The sequence below is a fragment of the Bos grunniens genome, chromosome 3, assembly GCF_055505025.1.
Source record: "Bos grunniens cultivar Pamir isolate PY7600 chromosome 3, Bosgru_T2T1.0, whole genome shotgun sequence".
NCBI classification, from domain to species: Eukaryota; Metazoa; Chordata; class Mammalia; order Artiodactyla; family Bovidae; genus Bos; species Bos grunniens.
The window spans coordinates 93,811,015-93,838,271 of record NC_141167.1 but is presented as its reverse complement, the minus strand read 5'-3'; the positions used below and the strand labels follow the sequence as shown (position 1 = coordinate 93,838,271).

The following is a 27,257-nucleotide window of genomic DNA, read 5'->3' as shown; positions in this document are numbered from 1 at the left end:
CATCTCAGTCATTTGGAAAGCATTTGAGGAAAGTCTGGGTAGAGATCAGCTTGGCAGCTGCAGCACAATGTGGGAAATTGCTGGTCAACCCCCACTGACCACCAAGGCTGCCTGCAACGGCATGGCCACACCCTTGGGTATATTCCCTTTGAAAGCTTTGTGGCCAGGTTTTGGGTGGGCAGAGGAACATACTGGAGCATCACTACAACCTATAGAGAGGTGACTGGGGTAGCGAGTGGGAACCAGGAAGGGACAGGAAGAGAAGGAACCAGGAAGGCCAACTACTTGAGGACATTTTTTAAAGTGCTTTGGCAGCAAGGGTCCTATGCTGCTGCTAAGTCACTTCAGTTGTGTCCAACTCTGCGACCCCATAGACAGCAGCCCACCAGGCTCCTCCATCCTTGTGATTCTGCAGGCAAGAGCACTGGAGTGGGTTGCCATTTCCTTCTGCAGTGCATGAAAGTGAAAAGTGAAAAGTGGAAGTGAAGTCGCTCAGTTGTGTCCGACTCTTTGTGACCCCATGGACTGCAACCTACCAGGCTCCTCCGTCCATGGGATTTTCCAGGCAAGAGTAGTGGAGTGGGGGTGCCATCGCCTTCTCCCAGGGTCCTATGAGTTCAGGCTTTTTCTTGTGTCTGAGCTGTGGAGAGAGGGACAGTGCTAGTAGGAGTGGGGATAAGTATGAAAGAGAATTGGGCAGCATTAGTACATGGGAGGGTGCAAATAAGGGCTGCTTATGACTAGTCCTGCAATCTCCAAAATGTTTTGAAATGTTTTGTGAAGCCATCTCTGTATTCCATCTGCCAACTGGCTCCCTTAGTCATCGCATCAACAACTCACCTATTTTCTCTCTCTTATGACTCAACACTTTTCTAATTTGCTACATAAAAGGTGACTAGAAATTCACCCTCCTTAAGGGTGCTTTTCTGGAAAGGAGGCTAGCTAAGAACTTTCAACCCAGTTCTTTAGGTGACTTTATTTCAATTTTCACATTCCTATATAGAGGCTGGCTACTCTGGGTTCTCCTCCCACCTCCTTCTACTTTCTCCTCTTCCTTTCATTTCCCTTAATCCTTTTCTGCCTTCCCTGAGCCCCTCAATTGTTTCTATCCATTCCCATCCTGTTTCTCTTTCTTCCTCCATTAAGCTCAGGACAGCATAGATGGAGGGAGGATTGGGATGAAAAGGACATCTTCCAGAGTTTCCCTGATTACGACTGGTTACAACTCCATGCTTTCACAGCCAAGGGCCTGGGTTTGATCCCTGGCTAGGGAACTAAGATCCCACAGGCTGCACAATGTGGCCAAAAAGAGAGAGAGAGAGAGAAGCACATCTTCCACTGTCTACCTTCCCCAACCCTGAATGAATAACAATAATAGCTCCATTCAACTGACGTGTATCATACCCCAGGGCCTGTGCCAGGAGTTTTCTGCAGATGCCTTAGTTTCATTCTCGCAACTAGCCTGTAAGGTAGCTACCATTATTATCAGCATTTCAATGATGAGGATATAAAGGGACAGAAAGGCTGAGTGAACTCACCCAGTATCAAACAGCTAGCAATAATGGTAGAGCCAAGATTTACATCCCAGACAGCCCCAGACAGCTGACTTCAAGGATCATACACTGACCCACTGGGCCGTACTTTCAAGACTGCACAGCTGTGTCAGGTCAAGGCACACACAAAATGTGACCATGCTTGTATGGCACGTAGGGGTAAACTGGAAGAGATTTATTTGGGCTTACAAAAAAAAATGTTTTTTCACTTCCTTAATATAATAATTACAAAATAATAGGAAAGATATAAAATATTACATTGTATAAAACTTCCAAGTAAAATATTTATAGATTTTGAATGAAAATCTTGTGCTTGCTTCTAAGAATACACCTTTTGATATCAGGTTTTATGTTTGAAATAGCAATATACAGTTCCTGATCAAGGTTTTAAATGATCTTTTCAAATTCTGCATAGTCACCCTTGACCAGAGACTTTGCTGGCACATGTAGATGGTGGCAAATGACAGGACAACATTCATTTTTTTTCCTTTGATTGATGAAGCATCTTTTCTTGCCGTTGAACAGAATTTAGATAATCTAATCTCTAAATTGTCCTTCAAGGATGTGAACATTCTTTCCATCTAACAGATATTGCGCTTCTTTTCAATGACAAATGTAATGTTAATATTTCTTATGATCATCTGAAAAAATTTCAAACCCAGCCAAGCTTTTCCATACTACATATTTAAAAATAATAATGAAGCATTTGGTTTGGAATATGCAATTATCACTCTACTGGTCTTACAACTTTTTCTTAAGATTTAAATAATAAAGTTACTAGTGAGCCATTTTAACCTCCTTTCTAAGGTTAAATTTTTGCTTTTAAATTGATAAACTTTGTACACTGTATATTTCAGTGTCATTGCAATATTCAGTTAACTTTATTCAGGAGCTCAGCAAGGTCCAGCATGTTTTGAAGCCAATAATTTATCCTTTGAAGAGCTTTCAAATCAAACATAATTCACAATTTTTTTCAATTCATAAACTTTTAGTAAAACTCCCCTTGCACACTGAGCCTGCTTGAGTATGATACAGCAGAGACAAGTCTTCTGAACCTATTGCTTTACCTGGAACGAAGGAGAGAAGCTTGGTGTTGCTAATGGTAAAGAATCTGTCTGCCAATGCAAGAGATGTGTGTTCAATCCCTGAGTCGGGAAGATCCCCTAGAGTAGGAACTCATTCCAAAAACACTCCAGTATTCTTGCCTGGAAAATTCCATAGGCAGAGGAGCCTAGAGGGCTACAGTTCATGGGCCTGCAAAGAGTCAGCCACAACTGAGCACGCACACACACCCACACACACAAGAAGAAAAGGGGCGATGGAGGTTTGGATATTATTTGGGTCACTTTTTCAATTAATTAATTTATGTGGCTGCATCAGGTCTTAGCTGTAGCATGCAGAATCTTCACTGCATCATGCGAGATCTTCCCTTGTGGTATACAGATTCTCCAGTTGCAGCATGTAGGCTCAGTAATTATGCCTCATGGACAGTTGCTCCGCAGCATGTGGGATCTGGGTTCCCTGACTAGGGGTCAAACTCACGTACCCTGTACTTCAAGGTGGATTCTTAACCACTGGATCACCAGGGAAGTCCCTGGGGTCGCTTTTTAAAATAACAATCTTTTATGTGGAATTCATACCAACAGATAAAAGTTTTTTAACAAAGAATTTCTGTGAATAAATACTGCTTGAATCTCAAAATTTTCAGAAAGAACTTGACAACACAGTCTTTACACCTTCTTGTCATTACAGCTTCATCATCAGTTCTGAAGCCATAAAGGCCTACAGTCCTCTTTAATGAATCAACTAATTAAATTATTCCCAATTATTATTTTTGAGAGAAATGATTTTTTTAATTTACAAAAACAATAATACATTATAAAAGCCCATCTAGAATCCGATTGGCTAATTGTTAATGTATACAGGCATTAGAAAAAAGAAAGAAGGTAGGAAGATAGAACAGTAGAAAGGGAAGAAGGAAGGCATAAATTGAATAATTCAGAAAATTAAGAAAATCAGTTTTGTCCTCTTTAGAAATACCTAATACCAAATTTTGTTGATAATGTTGATCGTGATGATTATTAGCATAATAAATGGCTATCATACATTCCATTGGTGTTAGCAGAAAAAAATAAACTAAATCAAAAGAAAAAACTAAATATTTTACAGAGCCTCACAAACCAAAGCCAACTTGGACTAAAGTAACAATCACACTGAGATGATCCAGTGGGGAAGTCAAGGGGAGCAGCCTCTCTCTAGCTGTGATGCTCACTAGTCTTAGGCACAAAATAACTGTTACTGAGACAGAACATTCACTGAGGGAGCCACTGCTTTCAAATATAATATTAGCTACTCAAAAACCTGAATGGTTGTAGAAAATATCTGGAAAGATTTCTCACTGTAAAAAATTTTTATCTGTCATGCCTCTTGTAACACACCTGTGGCCATTACACAGCGGCAGAAAGCATCGTGTTGTTTTACCAGGCATCCCCGTCTCTCTTTCCTTCTTGCCTTTCAGAAGAGGCCAAGGTCAGTGAGTGGGGAAGCTAGGAGGTGGTAAGGCACCCAGGGAAGCAATTGCTGAGAATCCTGTGTGTTCTGCTGTATTTTGAGGGTGACTGGTCAAGGAAGTGTAATGGCACAGAAGACAAGGGCTTTGCAAATGATCTCAAGCTTTTCTACTGAGCAAGAAAAATGGATAGACAGTGGGGAAACTGGAAGAATTTAAAACATAGGTAGAGTGGAATGGTCTTAGGACAGAAGGCTGCCTAAGACGTTTGGTACCAAATTAGAAGGGATCTGGAAGAACTGGGAGGCTACATCTCCCAGGGACATGAAGGTCCATTTCCAGTTTGAACATGTAACTGTGGATGCTAGTGCTAAGAGAGAATGACAAAAACTTACTGAGGGAGATCAGGTAATGGTTAAGAATACCAAACTAAGGAAAATGTGAAGCTAAAGGGTCAACACCCAGTATGGAAAACTCAGAGTGATAAGGAAGAAAGGTGAGGAAATGCTAAGACACAACTACAGTAAGCCTGAGTTTAAAAGCTGATGTTCAGGAGCCTGTTCCAGAAGGGGAAAGATCAAGGTAACTGCAGAGTCAGACTGGGTGGAGCCAGGAAGGACCTGGTCAGCATCAAAACAGCACATGAGGGCAGGAAAAACCTTGGGACCACATGAGATGAAACAGAGCAGAAGACTAGACTGGGTTTCCTAGAAGCCAGCTGCTCTTTGGGTGAGGCTAAAGGCTCAACTGCAGTTAGAAGCCTTGAAACCACAGTTTGAAGCTGGCAAATTACCTTGCTCTACCCTTCTGCATCTTAATAGGGATATAGACTGGCTCCTCAAGTGAAGAAGGGAGATCTTGGGACACAGGTAAAGGCCATTCTTTCTATCAGGACAGAGGTTCCTGGAGGCAAGGAGAGGTTCATCAGGAACAAGAGGTCAGGGAAGGGGGGACAGAGGATTCTGATGGAGCCAACTGCTGCCTTAGAAAGACATAAATAACTCAGGTACGGCTATAACCATTCCACTTTCTTCATTCTCTCACCTTCTCTCTATTCATTATCCAAATCTCTCACCCACCTTCCTCCCCTCCACCTAATCCTCTAGCTCATCTCTCAGGTTTTATGATATATTTTCCAACAACCCAACTACTTTTATGAGGAATGAGTTTGTATAAATTTGCATCAGCTTGTACAGCTGTTCTTGTAGATTTTCCAACCCCTATCTTGCCTGGGCTTATGTGCTTTCCTCTATTCTAACAACCATCACACTGCATTGTGGTCCTATGAGGACCCATAACCCTCCTTGGCTGTGAGCCTTTGAGATCAGTGTACTTGTCTTATTCAACTTGCTGTCCCTTAAGTCAGCATTATTCTTGAAATGTTTTTAATTAAATATTAGAAAATTCTGCCTGCTTCTGGGATTCTAGATAAAGCTTATGCCTCTGACGATGAAGGGATATGAAATTTCATGAAATGGAAAAAAAAGGAAATCTTATTAAAAATGAATGGTAGGATCATTGACTCTCAGGATTGTAGACTTTAGGCAGAATCATCCACACGAGCACCATTTCCATCACCCTCACATATCAGGCAGGAGTATGAATGTCTTTACCAAGCAGCAACTGCCTAGGTGTAGTGAGGCCCAGCATGGCCACACTCACAGGGTCTCATGCTTATCCTGACCCATTTAGATTCAAGTCTGGGGCCAGAGTACAGTCGCTCAGTCCGACTCTTTGAGACCCCATGGACTGTAGCCCGTCAGGCTTCTCTGTCCATGGGATTCTCCAGGAAAGGATACGGGGGTGGGTTGCCATTCGCTTTTCCAGGGGATCTTCCCAACCCAGGAGTTTAACCCGGGTCTCCTACATTACAGGCAGATTCTTTACCATACAAGACGGTAAGCAATCCGCCTGCAATGCAGGAGACCCGGCTTCAATCCTTGGGTCAGGAAGATGCCTTGGAGAAGGGAATGGCTACCCACTCCAGCAGCCTTGCCTGGAGAATTCTATGGACAGAGAATCAAGCCTGGGCTTGGTTAATTTTAAGTCTTCCTCTCAATCAAGGGATCAGAATGAAAAAACAAAACTGAAAAAGAGAAAAAGAAAAACTAGGGTTTACCCAAAGAAGTACTCCTGCTAGGAAGTTTAAAATTCTTCTGTGATGTCATTTTTGATTGAGTTGCTTTGCATACTAAGTGGGTTTTGGTCTTATATAGTGCTCACTTACACAGCAGGATGCATTCTCTGTAGAGGGTACCCTTATAACTAGCAGTGAGTTTGAGAGAAAAACTTCTTTTGGTTTTTCTGTCTCTTGTCCTCTCTTGGATTCACCCAGTTTCCTAAAACACATAAAACTTCGATGAAAAGCTCCTTTCTAGGGGACTTCCCCAGTGGTCCAGTGGTTAAGAATCCACCTGCCAATGCAGGAGACACAGCTACATGCCATGGAGCAGCTAAGCCCGTGTGCCACAAGTACTGAAGCCTGTGAGCCCTAGAGCCTGAGCTCTGGGACAAGAGAACCCGCAAGGAGAAGCTTCACACTGCAAGAGACTAGCCCCCATTTGCTGCAAATGGAGAGAGCCAGGGAGCAGCCGCAAAGACCCAGCGCAAACATAAACAAATAAATAAGAGATCCTTTTCGGGATAGTTGAATGACAGTCCACCCAAATTCCTCGGGATCTAAAGTCAAATGCTTATCTAAATAATATTTACCAAATAACTATCCAATCAGAATTAATTGGCTTCCCACTTTATCTACATTATTTAAAAAGAGAAATTTCTGATGCAACATGAATCTTGAAAATGTTTCTCCCTTTTTTCTTTTTCCTCTTAGATTACAAGGCGTTTGAAGAGGCAGCTGAACACTTCCAGCCTTATATCAAATTTTTTGCTACTTTCGACAAAGGCGTAAGTACCTAAGAAACCTGTTTAAACACTTTAAAGCTTGAACTTCCCACCACTTATCCTTCTCTTTTAGCAACATTAACACTCCTCCATCCATTAATACATTTGCCAGAAATGTTAGAAATATGGCATTAAATTACCATTGAATAACAATCGAATACAACAATTATTAATTCAGAGGATGTAAGGATATTTCTGAAAACATACAATAAAAAGAGATGAACCATTCTTTATCACCTTCAACACTAAGAATAGGAAGTGTATGAGCCCAGACGTGCTGGGTCACTGGTCATTGCTTCCTTTTTGTTTAGGGCCATCCTCTCCCTTCCTGGGGTTGTATACCACCCCTCTACCGGGCAAGGATAGGGGATGGATCAGGAGGAGCAGAGACCATCTAAAGCCCTGGTGCTTCAGAAACTTACCCATTCCTGCTCCTCAGGAGATGTCATTGGTGTACTCGGCTATAACTCAGTGGATCTATATTTTCTGCATATGGCAAGTCTTTTTTAAGCCAAAGAACTGCAGAGATATAGGGGCCTTAAATCAGCGGGTAATTTCTTTGGGGCCTACCAAGGTTGGAGTCTCTACTCTTGCTCCAGTTATTAGCAAAAGGGCTATTTATGGTTTTCTCTGTGTTGGGCACAATTTGATATATTGCATCTATACTGTTTCTAATCCTTTAAACAACTCCAAAACAACTCTGAAAAGTAAAAACACCACTTTCCAGATGAGAAAAAAGATTTAGAAAGGTTAAGGAGTATCCAAGGTCTCCAGCGAATTAGTAGTGGTGCTGAGGTCACAGTTTCGGACTCTGTGTACCTAAAACCATGACCTTTCCTCTGTACCACACCATTAAGTAGGAGACTCTATCTTCTCTTGAGATTCAGGGTGTACACCCACATACTCACATTCACACATCTGCACAATATACACATAACACACATACACAACACCCACAACATGCATATAATCCCACACAACACACCAATACATACACTCATTCAACACACAAACATAACACATACCTTCTCACATAGTCACACTTATACCCACACGTTTATAACACTAATAAACTCACATCCATACACCACACATACACATATGCCCCAAACTAAAAGCTCTAAATCGCAATATTCACCAGAACAAATACACCTAGGACAAAGGTTTGGAGTCTTGATCAAATTCAAGTGGCCAAAGTTGAAAGCAAAAAAGGTAAAAGTTACTCCCAGTGAGGAGTGAGGCTTCGATGAACAGCGTTCATGGGCATTGCTACCACATGGAGTTCAAGTTTTCTTTAAAAAACAAGAGGAAGCCTGTAAGTGCTGGAGCAGGGAAGGAGCATGATGAAAAGAGATTGCATTGAATATATATACATAACCACTTCTATGGGTATGACCCCCGTCTGCAAGCCTATAATCCAGAAGAGAGCTCTATAATCTAAGTAATACAATCCAAACTTGAAGAATGCTTACCCTAATTGTGTGGATTAGAGTTGGGAGAGAGCTGGAACATGAATATCAAAATGAATAATAACTGTCATTTATTAAGTACTTTTTATGTGTCAGGCTTTGTGCTAAGAGCTTTGCATAGGTTTTCTCATTTAATCCTCTCAACACTCCTGTATAAGAGGGATTACGATTCTCAATCCATGGAAGATGAAACCAAGGCAGGGAGAGACTAAATAGATCTGCTCATGGTCACATGGTTAGTAGGTCAGGCTAACTTCAAAGTCAACTGCTCTGTCCTACTGCTCTCAAGAGAAAGAAACAATACATGTCAATGCTTAGCTGCCATCTGGCGCATAGTAAACATTTAGTAAGTGTGAGCCAGTACTGTTGTTAAGAAGAGGCAGTCATCTAAGTCCAGGCGAAGGGAGACTGGGGGTGGGGGGGAGTATTAGTAGAGAAGGGGAGGCCCAGAGAAGCATAAAGGAAATTCATCACTCTCGTTTGGTTATAATGGGCTGGGAGGGAATACGGCAGCTCCTGGGTAAGAACTCATCTGAAGGAAGACTGAGTCAGACAGATAAGCTTGGCCAAGCAGGAAGGCCTCAGTTCCTAGAAGGCTAGTCCAATGCTGAACTCAGGGTAGTGTCTGGTTTTAGCTGTGCCTTCCAGCCCAACCATATGTGGTCCATGAAGGTGAGGTCAGGCTATAATTAAAAACTCGCAGGGCTCTTCACTAAAAACTCTGAAAGACACTGAGTCACAAGTGCCCCTGTCATGTAGCCTTGTGGGATTTTATGACATTTATAAAAAGACAGACTCTCTACCTCTATATAGAACACAGGAGGAAGAGCTGTGGCACTGGGCAGTCTTGATCATGCTATAAGGTATTTAAGAATTTATAGTCATCAGTTGCAGAGTCGGGGGAACGGTAAGGTCTAGGAGGCATGGCTGTCCCCAGTCTAAGCCTCACTGGTGCCCAGCAGGGGGTGCTAGAGCAGAAGAAGTGGGCAGAAGGACCTGTTAGTGAGACACTCCACTGCAGGGAATGCCAGAGGGACCTGGAAAGGGAGGGGCTTTATAGAGGTTTGAAGTCAGGAGAGGCAAGGGTCCAGGAAACCCTAATACAGTCCCAAAGATGAAGAACCAACTGGCAGAGGTTGAGATGACAAGGGGACCTGGCCACTGTTGAGATGGAGAGAAAGACAAGAGAAGACACACAAACAGCTTAAGATTGCAAGTCTCTGCTTCGGGACAGTAAAGACTGTAAAGCTCCTGAAAACACTAGGAAATCTAGGAAGAAGAATCTATTGAGGAACATAAGATGGGGTCTGAGGTCTAATTTCTACAAGTTGGGAAGACATTCAACTGCAAGGATCTTTCGTTTATTTATTCATCCACCCACCTAGCAAGCATTTATTGAGGGCCTTTTATGTGCCAGACACTCTTCCAGATGCCAGGGCACAACACTGAGCAAACCAGATTTCTGTCCTTGTAGAATTTAGAGTTTGGTATGTGTTGGGGGAAGGAGAAGATGGGAAGACACAAAGTAAGTAAACAAACCAATAAATATATTATGTTAAATACATTATAAGAGTTGGAGAACTGTAATGAGGATGAGATATCAGGGCTGCTGATGTAGAGTTGGGAGTTTACCAGTTTCCAACCACTGTTCGTGTCGGTAAGCCCCAAGGAGCTTTTAAAAGCATTGGTTCTTGGAACTCACATCTGGAAATTTGGGGGTTTTTTTTAGCATTATGGCCAGGCCCAGAAATATGCATTTTCTAAGAGCTCCCTGGGAGATTTCAGCTGGCACACAGGTTTAGGACCAGCACTGATCAATGGATCTTGATTCTGTATCAAGCCACACAAGGGCCCAACCTGCCTGAAGCAAATGGAGCAAGAGTCAGAGGACTGAGGATGGTGTCCATCTACGGCACCTCACAGCCTGAAAAATGGCAGTTCTAATTATCTCATGCCATCTCCCACTGACCTGTTATTTTCTTGGAGTAAACACTGAGAAGCAAAATCATTTGTTTGAACCATCTTGGGCCAAAAGAAGCTGTGATTCTCTAAACAAAGTTGACAGAGAAGACAGATGTTGAGAAGACCTAAATTCATTGAGTTGGTTTCATCTGCAACAATTGAAATGGCTTGCTAACTTGTGGAAAAACATGTTATCAAGATTTATACACGTGCAAATGTCAGAAGAATGGCCATTGTACTTTATAATCTTCTTGCCTTGGCAAACTCCATTCCAACTAATTTAAAAAAAAAAAAAGGACAAAAGAATTCATGATTGAATCTCCTCAGATTTTAATAGTAAAATCCATTCTTACTTAATTGTACCATCCATGAAACAGGTCTGGGTCCCTTGGATATAGTCAGCCCTACTAAATATTTATTGAAGAATCAATCAGTGCCTCAATCAGTCAAGCTTCCTTCAGCCTTTACCATCCAAGATACAATTAAAAGGAAAAGGAAGGAATTATCTGAGATTCAAGATGAGAAAATTCTATGGTAGTGTCGGGTATATAGGGAATGGGCCTATATAGGGGATATTGGCCTCTAGAAAATTCTGCTCAGAGTGCCCAAGATTTAAACTTACAAACATCATATTCCAACTTCACATTCATGGTCTTAACACTTACATCCTTACACACACACACACACACACACACACACAGGTGCATCTCCACTGTTTCCCTTAATGGAGGGTGTGATGAGCTGCTTCTCACCTTCAGGAAGCCTTCATTCTGGCAGACTGATCTGCAGGTGAGTTGATGAGAACCTGTTACAAGAGCAATAAGGAAACATCTCCCTACACCATGCACAGTGCCAATCTGATATTTAAAGGAACATAAATTCCTTTCTGTACAATGTCAAGGAAAAGGTAATTTGGAAGGAAATGAAATGGAAAGTTGGAATGGAGGCAAATTGGCAGTTCAGAACACTCCACTTGAACAATTCACCCTCAAATTGTGCCTCAAGCTCATCATTTGTAAAATAAGTAAAATAATAGCTCTGACCTCGTACAAAGTGGAGATTCAAAAGTAATCAACTTTAAACACTTTGCAACAGTAACTGGCACACAGCAAGCACTCCATGTGTTTGCTATGATTTGTTTTTGTTCATCTGGTCACCTCCTACAAACACAGTTCCCTTGTTCCTAAGATATGTGGTAGGTGAACTCAGAACACCAGAATCCAATGTCATTTTCAAGCTCATTCTGCGAGGGCCTTTGTGAAGAACTGTGTGTAAGCCCAACCCATGGTTGTACGGTTGCTCTTTCCTCCCCTTTCCCTAACCACATTCCCCACCCCATCATCCACACCACCCCCATACCATAGAAGAGGGAAAAAAGAGAAAACCCCACACCTTTTTGTCCCTTAAAGCAAAATCAACATCACCATTAAATCCCTTTGACAGACTTTGGCTCTTAACACAGCTGTTTTTGTTAGCTCTTGAGTAGCATGTGAGTGTTGCTTTCCCTTAAGTCCTTAAAAAACGTCTTTATGGAATACAGTGACCCGGAATTAATAGCAAGTGATGACAAAAGCCATAGGGATACCAGTGTTGGCTCAGAATGGACCTCCTTGTGTAACCGCTTATGTAACACCCAGTCCCCCGCCTCCCCAGTTAGTCATGGCTGCCCTGGGCCTCTGCACCGTTGGTTACCACCACAGGGCGTCAGCTCTTAGGCAATTCCTCTTTAGCTTCAAGGGAACCACTGTTCATCCCTGTGCTTTCTGGGACCACAGCTCTGAACTCGAAAAGAATGGCATTTGGTTTTCTACAGAGCGTTGCACATTCCAAGCCTCTCGAATCATTTCACAAAAGGAGACGTGAGTTCAGCAGCTCTGCCGGTGAACACAGCAACCATTCTGTCCTGACCAGACTGCACAGCCATGTTAATCAAGAGAGCACACAGCTCCCAGTCTATAGGCGGGCTCCCTGTGCTTTCTATTTGACACAGGGTAAGCCACTCATCCTCACTTGCTGGGTACTCTCCCAGCATGAGCACTGCAAGTCTGAATCCTGGGAAACCCCTCCACCCTGGACAAACCAGGATGGCAAGTCACCTTCTGACAGGTAACCAACCAGGCAGTTTCCAGAGGCTCAGAAACCATCAGACACACCCAGGACTGAGAGACAGCCCTCAGGCCAATGCTTCAACTGAAATAGTAATTACAGTTTATGAGCTGATCAGGGACAGACTAATGGGTTGGCCTCTGATTCTGAGTACCTGTGTACTTTACATGGTTTCCATCAACTGCCTGGTCTATCAAAATCGGTTCAATTAAATCCATGCATCCCAGGACACTGAACATGATCTGCTGACATTTGCTTCCTCCTCCAGGCCCTGGCAAACACAGTTCAGTGATGGTGATTATGGAATTAAATTTCCCACCTTCCATTCTGACTGCTCTCTGGCCCTGACTGGATCTCATCTGCCAGAGAGGATTTTTCCTCTCTATCTGTCCTTTGATCACAAAAGGAGGTGGGTCTGGCCAGGCCTAGGTGTTGAGTTCCTATCATTTCAACATTTAAGTTAAAACCACACATACACTCCCATGTCTTTTGCAGAGAACACACAGACTTGTAGCTGGACAACCCACTGCTACTCTAGACTGCTGTTCAAGGAAACTATTGTCTTGCTTCTAATTGTTCCAGGTTGCAAAGAAATTGTCCTTGAAGATGAATGAGGTTGACTTCTACGAGCCATTTATGGACGAGCCCATTGCCATCCCTGACAAACCCTACACAGAAGAGGAGCTCGTGGAGTTTGTGAAAGAGCACCAAAGGTGTGCCCCAGATGGCACGCAGGGAGTGGCAGCAGGGGGGATCCAGGGCCTGGGGGATGGAGACAAGCCTCTCAGTCCCACCGTTTCAGACCCCCAAGAGCAACAACCTGGAGTTAGTACCCCAGCAGAACTGAACTTGGCAGTGTGGCTTTGTTGGTCACTGATCAGTGGCTCCATTTTCTGAATATGGGTTTACATTTCCAAGCAAAGTTAGACCACCTCCTCGCAGTGAAGAAATCACCTCATACAGTAAGATGTCACAAGTAAAATTCCACAATGATAATGATAGTGATTTAATGTTAGCATCCTAAAGTATGATGCCAGGGGCTTTGGGAAGCTATTTTACCTAATCTGCAACATTATGGGGGATATAACAGATTATATCTGAATTTTACAGATCAAGGAATTGGGCTCAGGGTAGTTGAGTAATGAAGCCAAGGATGAACATTTTGTGCATAGAACTTCTGGGAGAGGAATATTTGATACCATTAGCACTAGCATGGATCAGCATACTTTTTTTGTAAAGGGCCAGAAAATAAATATTGCAGGCTTTGTGGGCCAGATGGTCTCTGCTGCAAGCACTCAATTCCACCGTTGTAGTGAGCAAACAGTCATGGGCCATATGTAAACAAATGTGTGTGGCTGTGTCCCAACAGAAGTTTATTTATAAAAACAGCAGCCTTGGCTGGATTGGACCTTCCATCTGTATTTAGTCTGCTGACCTCAGCTCTTAACGGAGAGACAATACCAGAACATGGAACATGGTGGTGGGCTTACCGCCTCATCCACCCACCCTCCCCTCCTCACGGTCACACGGGCTCACTGAATGTGGAGCATAATGACTCCATCACTGGGTCGGCCTTGGTCCCCACAGGGAAGCAGCACTCGGATGAATAAATACCAACAAGGCTAACAGTATTTGCCAACATTCAAAAAGAAGTTGAAACTGAGCAAAAGATAGATCCGACCTGCTCCTCCAAACATTCCCTCAAGGGCTTTTGATGGATTACCCTGGTGATAAAACTTCTGTAGCTCTGGGCTGTTTCCTCTCCTGGGTCTCCTGATTCTGGGCCTGCTCAGGGTTCTCAGGAGTGTCCCCTATCAGTGAAAAGGGAAAGGGCTTCTTGGCCTGGGCATAAGCTGACCCCATTCCCTGTGACCCATTATCTGTGATAGACTTTATAATCCTGGGCTCAAATGGGCCTATGAATAAACCTCTAGGCCCAGCTCTGTGTCACACACAACAGGGTCGATCTGCTGTTTCCTTAAGAGAGAAAACAATTATGTAGGACTTGGGAAAGTGAACCAACATCTTATCCTACATTTCACTGTGCTGGGGCTTTGGTGTCAGCTGAGGTCATCTCTATTCAAGGAAGTTTATCTTTTTTTTTTTTTCCCCCCAGACCCACTCTACGTCGCCTGCGCCCAGAAGATATGTTTGAAACATGGGTAAGAAAGTGGCAAACTCTTTCTGCCTTGCAGAGATGAGTACATTCCCCAAGAGGAATACCCCTTTGAGTTCCAAACCTCAAACCAAGTCTTATTTGCCTGGAGTGGGTGTCTGGGGTGGTGGGGAATTTGACATGTGGACAGCATCACACTGAGTTACAACTCCGTTCCCCTGGGCTGGCCACTAGGCAAAATTACTCTATCTCTGAGCTCATTTCCTAGAGTGACTACTGGCTTTCATTCACTGGCCACCAGAAACCCAAGGTCACAGGTAGAAGCAGCTCAGACCACGCATTTCAGACTTGGGCTCAAGTTCAGAATCTGCCACCTATTAGCTTTGTGAAAGTGAAAGACAGTGAAAGTTAAGTCGCTCAGTCGTGTCTGACTCTTTGCGACCCCGTGGACTGTAGCCCACCAGGCTCCTCCATCCATTGGATTTTCCAGGCAAGAGTACTGGAGTGGGTTGCCATTTCCTTCTCCAGAGAATCTTCCCAACCCAGGGATCGAACCCAGGTCTCCCGCATTGTGGGCAGACGCTTTAACCTCTGAGCCGCTTTGTGTCCTACCTTAAATCACGTGGCCTTTCTGAGCTTTAGCTCCTGCGTCTAAAATCAGGCTTATTGTGGGGATGAAAGGTGTGAAGAACCCAGACACAGTAGGTCCTCCATCAGTGCGTGGTAGCTGTTTTTGTAAATAGCAACTCAAGGCACTGAAAAGTGCCAAGTCAGATTGTCCCCGAGGTCTGTGTCAGACAATACGTCAGGTGGGTTGGCACTATAAAGAGGGCCAGAATTCAGTAAACAGTCACAACCAAAGTCTGTGAAGCTGTTTTCAAAGCATTTCACGTGCCCCTTGGATCTCTCAACAGTTCTGGAAAGTGATATAAAACAAGTAGTATTTTAGCTTCCTAGAAAAACTGACAATCACACAGATTAAATCAATTACTCAAAGATATATAACTAATAAGCATTAGATCTGGGGACTTAAATTTAGACCACCTGGAACCAAATCTCTTGTTTTCTCCAGCACATATCCTAGAGGGGACCATGTCCCCATAAGGCAACATTTTGGTGGAGAGGGAGAGAAGGGTTGGTGGTAGGGAGAAAGAGATTAACATGGAAGCCTGTGTTTACTAATTCTCTAATTTAGAGTCTAAAGTGACAGCTGAACAGAATCATGGAGTAACTTGACACTCTCTGTTTTACTGGCATGTAACTTCTTTGGATATCTGAAGGTAAAACAAACATTTCACACCAAAGGCAAATAATTCAGTCTGGAGGAGTGGACTATTTAAGAGCAACACAGCACAATAGAAACATCTTTTCCTAATATTTAAACCTTTCAAAATTAGGAGGTCTTGTTATTGGATTTTAAAATAACAAAAATGGTATAACAATGATTTAAAAATAATATTCCTTTTTAAAAATATTCTCACCTTTCACTTAAAACAATTTCAGACCTATAAAAAACAGTGTAACAAATTTCATGACCTCTTTAGCCAGATTCCCCAAATGTTAACATTTGGCTTTATTACATTCTCTTGATATAGAATTTTTCTGAACTGTTTGAGAGTAAATAGCAGACCCAATTCCCTTTTGCTCCTAAACACTTCAGAAGTTGTATAAAAACAAGAACTTTTTCTTACATAATCAGTGTGTGCATGCATGAAAAATTGCTTCAGTCGTATCCAATTCTTTGTAACCCTATGGACCTTAGCCCGTCGGGTTCCTCTGTCCATGGGATTCTCCAGGCACGAATACTGGAGTGGGTTGCCGTGCCCTTCTCCAGGGAATCTTCCCGACCCAGGAATCAAACCAGAGTCTCTTGCGTCTCCCGTTTAGGCAGGCAGGTTCTTTACTACGAGCGCCACGTGCGATGCCCACAGAATCACAGTATGCTTATCCAAAGCAGGAAGTTAATACTAATACCATTCCATGTTTAAATTGACCAGTCGTCACTAATATCCTATAGCAAGAGAAAACATTTGTTTTTTCCTGGCGAATGATCCACACTTTGATCCAAGGCTTGTGTTTGATTGTTATGCTTTTTTAGTTGCCTTTAATCTGGAATAGGTTGTTGGTCTGTCTTCGTCTTTCATGAGACAAGGTACCATTTCAAATTGAGAGTGATTACTACTGTTCTGTTCAGCTATGCCTTTATCTTTAATTCTTGTTTTGTTCATTCTTAAGAGATAAGTCTCTAGGCTCCTGGAAGGGAAACGCTGCAAAATTGTAGAATCCTTCTCTCAGGCCTTTCCTCACTGAGAGAGCAGTATCCCACCCAAAACCACACCACCATTGTAGGACAGTCCTGCCCCCTCCTTCTGATCATGGACATCTCTCAAATCACCCCCCTGCACACTGCTCTGAAGAAATACTCCCTCTCCCGTATCAGAGGCAGATATTCAGAAAGGAAGTTTGCCATCTGGCTTCACTGGAACCCAGTCTGCTTTCTTTTCACTTAATGAATAAGTTATAGCTTTTGCTATACTATAAAATAAAAGTGATGGCTCACACTTTCCACATTAGTGGATTCCACTAATGTGGATTTCCACATTAGTATATATTCAATTGCTTTCTAATTGGAAAGGGGCTGTGTATTGAATTCAACCAGGCAGAGAAAAGGGCAACCAGAAGGGTTTAGTCCTTTCCAACAGCCCATCGTGGAATATCCATATGACATCCCCAGAAGCCCTAGCCAGCCCCTCATCCAAGTCTCCAACTAGGGAGACAGGGCAGGACAGGCCACCCAGGGTTATCTTCGCATCCTGAAAGAGGAACAGAAATCAAACTGTCAGAAGGATCTTGGGGAAGCCACTCGGTCCCTATCCCATCCACATGTACCCACCTTCAGGGGCTCTTTGGCCACAGCAACTTACACTGCACAGGCTGGGGAAAGTGACCAATTCGTGAACTTCAAAATCTTAATCTTCAACACCCACTTGCTTAGACATTGCAATATATTTAAATAAAATAGAAAAACCAGGTAGGGCTAAAGCAACCATTGACTGGCTTCTCTCCCCAACTGTACAGGTTTTTACAGCAGTAAATCACAGAAAATATAACTTATTATTCCCAAAATACTGGGAATATTTGCTGTGTGTAAATCAGATAGCTATTTATTTACTTAGAATATTCAGCGAGTGTCCAGACTCAGTGCTGACTTGTCCCTCTGCTTTGAGACTCTGCCTCCCCACCGGCCCTCCATCCTAGCCAGTTGTCAGCCACAGTCCTCGGCAAAAGCCCACAGAAATTGGGACTCAGCAGTTCTTTCTGAAAGAATCTTCCCTTGGTTGCAACAGGAAAGTCGTTCCCAGAGGGGGCCAGGGATCTCCTCCAGGGAACCCGTACATCACTGATTGCCCCTTAGTTAGGGAATCACAGTTTTAACTATTTTTCTTCTCTCTGCATCTCTTCATTCAACATGAGAGCAAACGTTCAACAGAGACTAGAAGGAAACAGTTAAATATGAACAATGGTAATATCTGATTGATGGGTTACTGATGTTCCATTTCTCCTTGGTATCTCTAATATTTGCTAATTTTCTTCAAGAGGTATGTAAGATTTTTATCACTATACTCTTTTTATAAAAAAAAATTCAACAGACATTAAGAAGAACCTATTACATTGTGCTAATCACGTTATAAAAATAAGCATTGCTGTCCTGTCCTTAGGAATTCAGGGTTGAGTAGACGAAACAGTCCCAGTAATAAGAGAACACCAGTCCAGTATGTTTGCTGCTATGACAGAGGGACATACAAAGTGCTAGCAACTCTACACTAAGGTAGTCATCACAGTAACTCCCAAATTTCCACTGCTTTGGGGGATCTGGTGCTCAGACACTTGGCCTAAAAGCCCCTCCTTGGCCTCTTTCAACTTAAGAAAGACCAGCATTTGCAACATCTTCTGCAAAGCCTGTGGAGAGATGATAGATTAGCAGAGCCCATTCTCTCTCTTGTTGGTCATGTCAGGAAAAATTTTCCTCTACCTTCTTAGGTCTATTTCTTAGGCCCTGCAAATGAAACTGATAAAAGATTGGCAAGAGGTAAAAACCACAAATTTAATTAGCTATTCATGCATGGGAGAAACGTGACTCAAGGAGGGGCTTATACACCATCTTAATGGGGAATGGGGGTGGGATGGGGGGCAGAGGAGCACTTCTGGGAGAACAAAATGACTTTTTTTGAATGATAAATGGGCCCTTAGGAGAATAGATGGCAGATACGATAATTTTGTGATAATGTCTGTCTGAGTGATGACAACTGAGTTCTTGGGGAGGCTCTGCTTTTAGGCAGATAAAGGATTTCAGGAATTCAGATACCTTCAGCCAAAACAGTTTTATGTCACAGTGGCCTATTTGCGACCCCGTTATTGAGAAAGAAAAGGAATGGACTCTGGGGTCAGACAGAGCTGGCTTGAATCCCAGTTGTCATGTACCATCTCCATGGCTTTAGGTAAGTCACTCAATTCTTGAAGCATTAAATAGGAATCAGACTTTGAGATTCAGAAATAATGTATTTACAAAGTACCAATATATTGTGTGGCAAGTGGCAAATATCATTGTTGCCATTTTCACCATCATTATTATTTTAAGCCATAATCCCTTCCTTCAGAGAGCCTGCCATCCAGTTGAGAGAGATTTGTGCAATTAAAAAGGTTATTTTCAAGGCAATGTGATGACTAACTGCGTGATCTGCACAGCAAAGGCTGTGGGGTTCAGAGAAAGCCCCTGGGGTGTTCTCAGGCCAGTGCATGGTCAGCTTGGCTCTTCCCTCACCTTGCACATTGGATTTACACTGAGTAGCCCTGATTTACTGGCCTGACCATGGATTCTTGCTCTGTGAGATTATGGAAAATACCTGGCACTGAAAAGCAACTGCCTCTTTGCAGGTATTCAATACAGGTTTGTGTGCTGAATCTTTGAGATCCATAAAGAAAAAGGCTCTTTCTCTGGGTTATGGTTCTTCATCCAGGGGCCATCGCAGGCCTGGGAGTGACAGCCATATTAGCAAATTAACATGGATTCTTAATTCTAAAACTAATTTCTAAATGCACTGTAGAAGGGTACACAGAAATGAAGCCTTCTTCCTAGAGTTAACACTGCTTACTTCCAACTGATGACAGGAGACAGAGTCACAGGGTAGCCTAATGAGAACTGATCAGGATATTCTGTCTGGCGATAATAGCAAATGTAAAACAGGGAAAGCTCAGACTCCCCTTCTGGTTGCCGTCAGATTTGTGTAATAAACCTGTACTCACGTATGCGTGCACACACATATCTGTAAAATTCAATTCCCCAGAGTCTGACCATGGCAGTGCCCACTCTCTTGTTTTTAATAATAATATTTTCCATGTAATCTCTCTTAGACCATTTGGAGGTTTTTGTCCATTCCAAACTCAAAGGAAAAAAAATTAGCATTTAGATAGGATTGCACCAGCATTAAAATCAACTGAAATGGAAACAGAGATCATGAGAGGTTTGAGATGCCTAGAGTTTTTTTTTTTTTTCCCTAGGATGATTCCAATATGACATTCAGGGCACAGTGAATCCCTCGGCCGGTGTCAGCGATAATCATATTCACTTAGATTTGTCCCTGGTGCCCCATTCTCACACGGCTTCCTCGCCAGGTCTCCTGAGGCTCACATTTCTCATAAGAGGGGCCCCTCCAAGCTCCTGTTGCTCCTTCTGCAGGAATAATCAGTGCAGAGACACAGGGTGCATATATGGTCCTTTCTGCTCAGACAGAGAAACATGAGATGCACTTGGTTGCCCATGGATTTGAAACACTCTCTAGATTCTCTACCCCATTCCAACCTCCACACACACTTTTACTGTCACACCCTCAACTTTCCCTAAGTCTAAATTCCAGAGTTTTCCTGCAGCTGCCCACTCTCAGGATCTATCCTGCTTTGGCAAGCAGAAAGGACCCCAAGGAAACAACTTGGGAGATCACTCACAGCAAAGCGCCCTTTACTGACCACACAGGTTCTGCTTCTTCAATAAGAGATGTCTTTAACAAAAGCACTACACAGGTGTAGATTCTTGTGTGAACAAAACAGACCCACATCCTCACTTATCTCATAGAGTCTTGTCTGCTACCTGTTTGAGGACATTTTCAGGATCTGTTAGCAGCATTCGGAAGTTTCTATAATCTGGTATATCGCTGATTATATTTGCTGGCGGTGAATTCCTGAAACACAGACTGACACATGCACTCGCGGAGGTGTGTCCAGAATGCTTTGTGGCTCTCGGAGCTCCTGATGAACCAAACTCACATTCTTCCTCATTTTGCCTTTTACTGCTGCTCTCCTGGATCCTCCAGCCCAGGGGAGTGAGGCCCTTTTCATGCTAATGTCTGTGTGTGGTTGGTGTTTTCCTGTTTTGCAAACCCATTGATTAAACTCCACAGTCTTCCCCGCGGCTCATCAGTATTCCCTTCCTGAATGTATGCCCCTGCGTCCACCCAGCTCCACCGCCTCCCATATTCATTCCAGCCTCTGAGTCTGTCCAGGACTCACTCCCTGGTATCTTTCCACCCAAGAGAGTAACTTTGATTCTTCTCTCCCACAGGAAGATGACTTGAACGGAATCCATATTGTGGCCTTTGCGGAGAGGAGTGACCCAGGTAGGAACCCTACACCCCATCCCCACTCTTACACACCTTAAGCCAAAACTGACCTCTCCCCTTTGTCAGCCCTCACCCTTTCTTCCGTCATTTCCGGTCTTCCGCAAACCGCAAGGTAACGAACGCCCCCTGGTGGTAGCCTGTTAGGGATGATTCCACATTCAAATATGCACACAGCTAAGAGAGCATGCGGGAGAAGGCAATGGCACCTCACTCCAGTACTCTTGCCTGGAAAATCCCATGGATGGAGGAGCCTGGTGGGCTACAATCCATGGGGTCGCTAAGAGTCGGACACGACTGAGCAACTTCACTTTCACTTTTCACTTTCATGCATTGGAGAAGGAAATGGCAACCCACTCCAGTGTTCTTGCCTGGAGAATCCCGGGGACGGGGGAGCCTGGTGGGCTGCCGTCTCTGGGGTCGCACAGAGTCGGACACGACTGAAGCAACTTAGCAGCAGCAGCAAGAGAGTATGCCGGAGAAGGCAATGGCACTCCACTCCAGTACTCTTGCCTGGAAAATCCCATGGACGGAGGAGCCTGGTGGGCTGCAGTCCATGCGGTCGCCAAGAGTCGGACACAACTGAGCGACTTCACTTTTACTTTTCACTTTTATGCATTGGAGAAGGAAATGTCAACCCACTCCAGTGTTCTTGCCTGGAGAATCCCAGGCACGGGGGAGCCTGGTGGGCTGCCATCTATGGGGTCGTACAGAGTTGGACATGATTGAAGCGACTTAGCAGCAGCAGCAGCAAGAGAGTATGACCCTGGAGAAGGAAATGACAACCTACTCCAGTATTCTTGCCTGGACAATCTCATGTACAGAGGAGCCTTGGCAGGCTACAGTCCGTGGGGTCGCAAAGAACTGGACACTACTGAGCGACTAAGCACAGCACAAGTGAGTATGAACCTCATTCTGCCTAGCTGCCTATTAAGAAGCACTGAGGACTAAGGAGGAGGATGTTAAAACATCCTGGCTTTAAGGATGTGTATGTGGGTGCTATGCTTAGTCGCTCAGTCGTGTCCAACTCTGCGACCCCAAAGACTGTAGCCCACCAGGCTTCTCTGTCCATGGGGATTCTCCAGGCAAGAATACTGGAGTGGTTTGCCATGCCCTCCTTCAGGGGATCTTCCCAACCCAGAGATCTAACCCTGGTCTCCCACATTGTGGGCAGATTCTTTACTGTCTGAGCCACCAGGGAAGCCCAAGAATACTGGAGTGGGTAGCCTATCCCTTCTCTAGGGGATCTTCCCAGCCCAGGAATGGAACCAGGGTCTCCTGCATTGAAGCTGCGCTACCAGGGAAGCCCCTGTGTATAGGAGGAGGGAGGTAAATTTCTGTTCACATTTAAACTTCATTTACCAATGTTGTGATCTAGCCTATATGAATTACAATCCTACCTTAAAATAACAACTGTGTATTCTTTGGTCTGCAAAATATTGTCTATGCTTGGGAAATTTCATAGAAAATATTCCACCAAATAATGAGAACTGGGCAAAACAAGCAGCTTATTTCTAAAGTACAAAATGACCCTATAAATGAGTGTTAAGCTGGTCAAGTTTTTCCTGGTTTCATTCTTTTTAACACCAGTGGAGAGTGAAGGGCAGGAAAAATTAATTTTGCAGGTGGTAAAATTCTGGATTCCTACAGCAGTGCTCTGTAAATAAAGTTTCCCAAAGGGAAGGGTAAGCGGTGATTGTGAAGTGTGTTTTGGAAGACTTGGGGCAATCCAAAACGCAACCAGAGAAGGCAGGGAACTTCCTTTAGGATGGCTAAGCAGCCAGGCGATGAGGTGCCTGGGCAGGGTTTCCCAACCCAACAGTGCCACCGAGCCACCTGGGACTGACTGAAACAAGCTCTGAGCCAAGTGCTGATGCCCTGTGGGGTTTGGGAACCACTGTTCCGGGTAAGATACATTTGTATGGCATTTGCCTCAGCCTCACATATTCATTCATAAAGACAGATAAGGAAGTAGCGGGTCAGAGAAGTTCAACAAACTGCCAAAGAGGGCACAATGAGCTAGTAGGAGGCCACAAAGAGGGGACGGTTGTCCCATTCATCAATATATACCTGGTTTTTGTCTGTGCCTTGACACAGAGTAGGTGCTTAATAAATACCTGTGAGCAGATGATTAGATATGCTGATGACTGGCTGAGACCGAGCCCAGCTCGTCACTATCTGAACAGCATTTTGTTTCTTTGGTAAAACACTGTCAGCCTCCACAGTTTCTTACAAACTGAAACCCAGATGGTTTTATCATGCAATTTTTTAAATTGAGGTATAACTCACATACCATAAGATACACTGTTCTTTAAATATTTATGTATTTGGCTACCCTGGGTCTTAGTTGTGACCTGCGAACTCTTAGTGGCAGCATGTGGGATCTAGTTCCCTGACCAGGGATCGAACCCGCCTGTGCACTGGGAGCACTGAGTCTTAGCCACTGGGCCACCATGGAAGTCCCTAAGGTTCACCTTTCCTAAGTGTGCAATTCAGCAGTTTTACTATATTCACAAAGTTGTGCAAACATCACCACTATCTAATTCCAGAACACTTTCATCATCTCAAAAAAATCTCATCTCAATTAGCAGCCACTCCTATTCCCTTTTCCTCCACCCGCTGGCAACAACTCAATGTACTTTCTGTCTCTAGGGATTTGACTGTTCTGGATAGTTCATGTAAATGAAGTCATGTAATATGTAGCCTTTTGTACCTAGCATCTTTCACTTACCATAATGTTTTCCATATTCATCTGTATGTGGTATGCATCAATAATTCATTCCCTTTTAGGGTCAAATAATATTCCTCTGTATGAAAAACAAATTTATGCTCCAAATTATCTGAAAGCTTCCTTCCCATTTTTTTCATTAATTTTTTGGAATGTTCACTCGTGTCCCAGTTTTCCCATCATTGACTTGCAGATTTGGGAAAACTCTTCAAGAAAACCTAATCTGTGTCCAAAAAAAATATCAGTACGTTTCCAGCTTTTTTCCACAATTCTGGCTACCCCCAGCCCCTGGAGAAGAAAATAGCAAAGAAGCCAGTTGCCCAAGGTTTACAAGCTATAATCAAACCGAATGGGATCCCTGGTGTTGTGTGAACAGAGACGAAATGGCCATCAGCAGCAGCCTGCTGGCGAGACTCCAGGGGGCTTCCTTCCCCACCCCCTGCCCCCTCCCAGGATTGTGGGGAGGCCTGTCTGGCTCTCTGGAACAATGGAACAAAGAGGCCTCGGAGAAGCTGCAGGAACCTGTTTGACCGAGATTGCTGCTGTAATGAATCAAGCTCCTGAAACTACTTCCACCTCCTCCCTGCACAAATATCCCTGGGCCTGAAGCCTTGTCTTGCCCCACAAGAGCCCATGCTGGGGCTTGTTACTGGGAAGCTGGAAGAAATGCACTGGGGGTGGAGGTTGGGGAGGGAGGATGGGCTCACAGCATCTTTCCTCAGGGAGGGGGTGGGGGACTGGCCCTCTCAGGGCTGGGAAAGAGAAAGACTTTTCCGTGAAAGTTCCTGACTCTGCGACTAGTCAGTCATTACTGCAGGTCACTGATGTGTAACCAGGGCAGAGGGGTCTGGCTGCAGGACTAGGAATTTCATTCCTACCCAGACAGTACTTCCTGATATAGCTGCTCTTGCTAACAAACTCCGCGGGGCCCATTGCACCAACCAAACCCCTACCCAGTCACCAAAGAAAATAGTACAGGTCTCTTAAAGAGCTAAGAGTCTGGAGGAAGTGTGCTCTGGGCTTTATGGAGGTGGTCCTATTTGGTCCTTAAAGCCACCATGTGATATATGCAAGATGATGATCCCCCCAACATCAGATGAGAAAAGTGATTCTTAAGGGTTAAATTACTTGCCCAAATCACTTGCTGTATTCAAGCCAAGATTCAAATTCTGGCAAGCTGTCTTGACCTCTGACTACATCGTGATTCTGATAAAGATGAGGATGATGGTGACTTATTGTATTCTTAGATGAAGTAACCCCATGTGGGAGGTACTACTTTTATTTTTACAACTGATGAAGTCGAGGAGGCCCAGAGCAGCTGACTTGCTGGGGAGCAGTGGATCTGGAATTAAACTGAGCGCTGACTGGGTGCATAGCCCCACCCTGAAACACAAAGCCCTACTTCGTGTCTACCCATCTTTCAGAATTACTACCCTGCAGAGTCTAAGTGACTGTTTAGCCTGCCCTCCTTCCTCTCCGCTGTCCTTTACCACCCTCTGCACCTCCAACATTTGAAAAGACCCAAAGAAGTTCAGTGAAGCACTCAAGATGGCACGTTAAGAGGCATAGCAGGCACAGGAGTTTAGATTTCTGGATGGCTCCTTTGGGCACTGTCCACTCAACCACACTACCTCCCTGGAGTTGCCCCAGCCAGCTGCGGGCTCTGAGCAAGGGATGGGGGAGGTGGGAGCCAAGAGAGCAAGAAAAAGAAGAGGGAGTGAGGAGAAAGGAGCCACCTGGAAGCTTGAGAGCCCAATCAATGAAGAAAACTACCTCCCCACTGATGCTCCCAGATTTGGAATCTACGATTATTCAGCAGCAGCAGTAATAAAGGTCTCTCTGAGTGACCTGTCTCTCAAGGACTCTCCCAGCGGTTCTGACAGTCCCAGTTGAGGACTTGTGTTCAGGGATTGCAGACCCTGCCTGCTCTCTGGCCCTGAGCACAACTGCTGGGTCTCTTCTGCGGTGAGCTCTCCCCCCGGTTGTGACTGCAGGCAGGCCTGGCTGGAAATGACCTTTACAGCTCTCTGGTCTTGCCCAGTGCCCTGTGGTGCTGCCCGGCTTCCTCTTCCACAGCCTCCTCTCAGCTCTTGCGCTCAGAATGCAGCCAGATCTACTGTTTGACAGGTGTGAAAATGATCCATCCCCCCTGCCGCCCCCAGAGGTGTCTGCATCAGGCTGACATCTTTAGAGCACTGGATGAAAGGGTCACAAAGTGGCATTTCTACGTGAGCTCATGCTGGATGGATATGGGCACTGGGGACATCAGCACTAGCAAGCTGGAGATGCACTGAGATGCACTGAGGCTGCTGTCTGAGCCTATGGAATACAACCAGTGAGGGGCCCCTAGTGCAAGGGTCCAAGCCCTTGTTCCAACTGAGTTTCAACAGCCTCAGGTTCTTGTAAAATGTTTTTGACACTAGTTGCCTCAAATAGGAAGACTGACTGCTTAATTGAGCTTCCAAATTTAAATTTGATCAAATTTAAAATGCAGTTCTTGCTAAATATAGTTCCAAGCACTGAAATATCTGCATATTTCATCTTCACAGCAGCCCTGTGCTTATAGGTAGTCATCATCGTTCAGTCGCTAAATCGTGTGTCTGGCTCTTTGCGACTCCATGGACTGTAGCCCATCAGGCTCCTCTGTCCAAGGAATTTCCCTGGCAAGACTACTGGAGTGGGTTGCCATTTCCTTCTCCAGGGGATCTTCCCAACCCAGGGACTGAACTCGTGTCTCCTGCATTGCAAGCAGATTCTTTACCACTGAGCCACCAGGGAAGCCCTTGTAAGCAATAGGTACTGTCATTATCATCTTCCCTGATACGCAGTTAGGGAACAAAGGTATGGAGACATTAAGCAGCATCCCTCGGTCATATGACTAATCAGTGCTAGAACTGGGATTCCAACCCAGGCAGTCCAGCCCCAAGCCCTGGACTGTAACCGCCACCTCTGCTCCTGTACCCTTTGCCTTGCCCACCAGTTCCGGACCCCAAGAGCTCGGGTTTCCCAGATGGCGCTGGTAGTAAAGAACCCACCTGCCAATGCAGGAGACATAAGAGACGAGGGTTCGATCCCTGGGTCAGGAAGATCCTCTGGAGAAGGGCATGGCAACCCACTCTAGTATTCTCGACTGGGAAATCCCATGGATAGAGGAGCCTGACAGACCACAGTTGCAAAGAGGCGGACACGACTGAAGCGACTTAGCACATATGCACACACACAAGAGCTAGGAGACAGAG

The 27,257-nt window shown here is 44.4% G+C and overlaps 1 protein-coding gene across 1 annotated transcript in view; it reads left to right on the top strand.

The window, feature by feature from the left end:
* Positions 1-27,257, top strand: part of CASQ2 (calsequestrin 2) — a 70,453-nt gene that overhangs the window by 30,895 nt on the left and 12,301 nt on the right. Inside the window, exons 5-8 of the mRNA XM_086394487.1 lie at positions 6,896-6,969; positions 13,086-13,216; positions 14,620-14,665; positions 21,236-21,290. Of these exons, the coding sequence (XP_086250613.1) occupies positions 6,896-6,969; positions 13,086-13,216; positions 14,620-14,665; positions 21,236-21,290 (306 nt within the window). The remainder of the gene's footprint in view (positions 1-6,895; positions 6,970-13,085; positions 13,217-14,619; positions 14,666-21,235; positions 21,291-27,257) is intronic.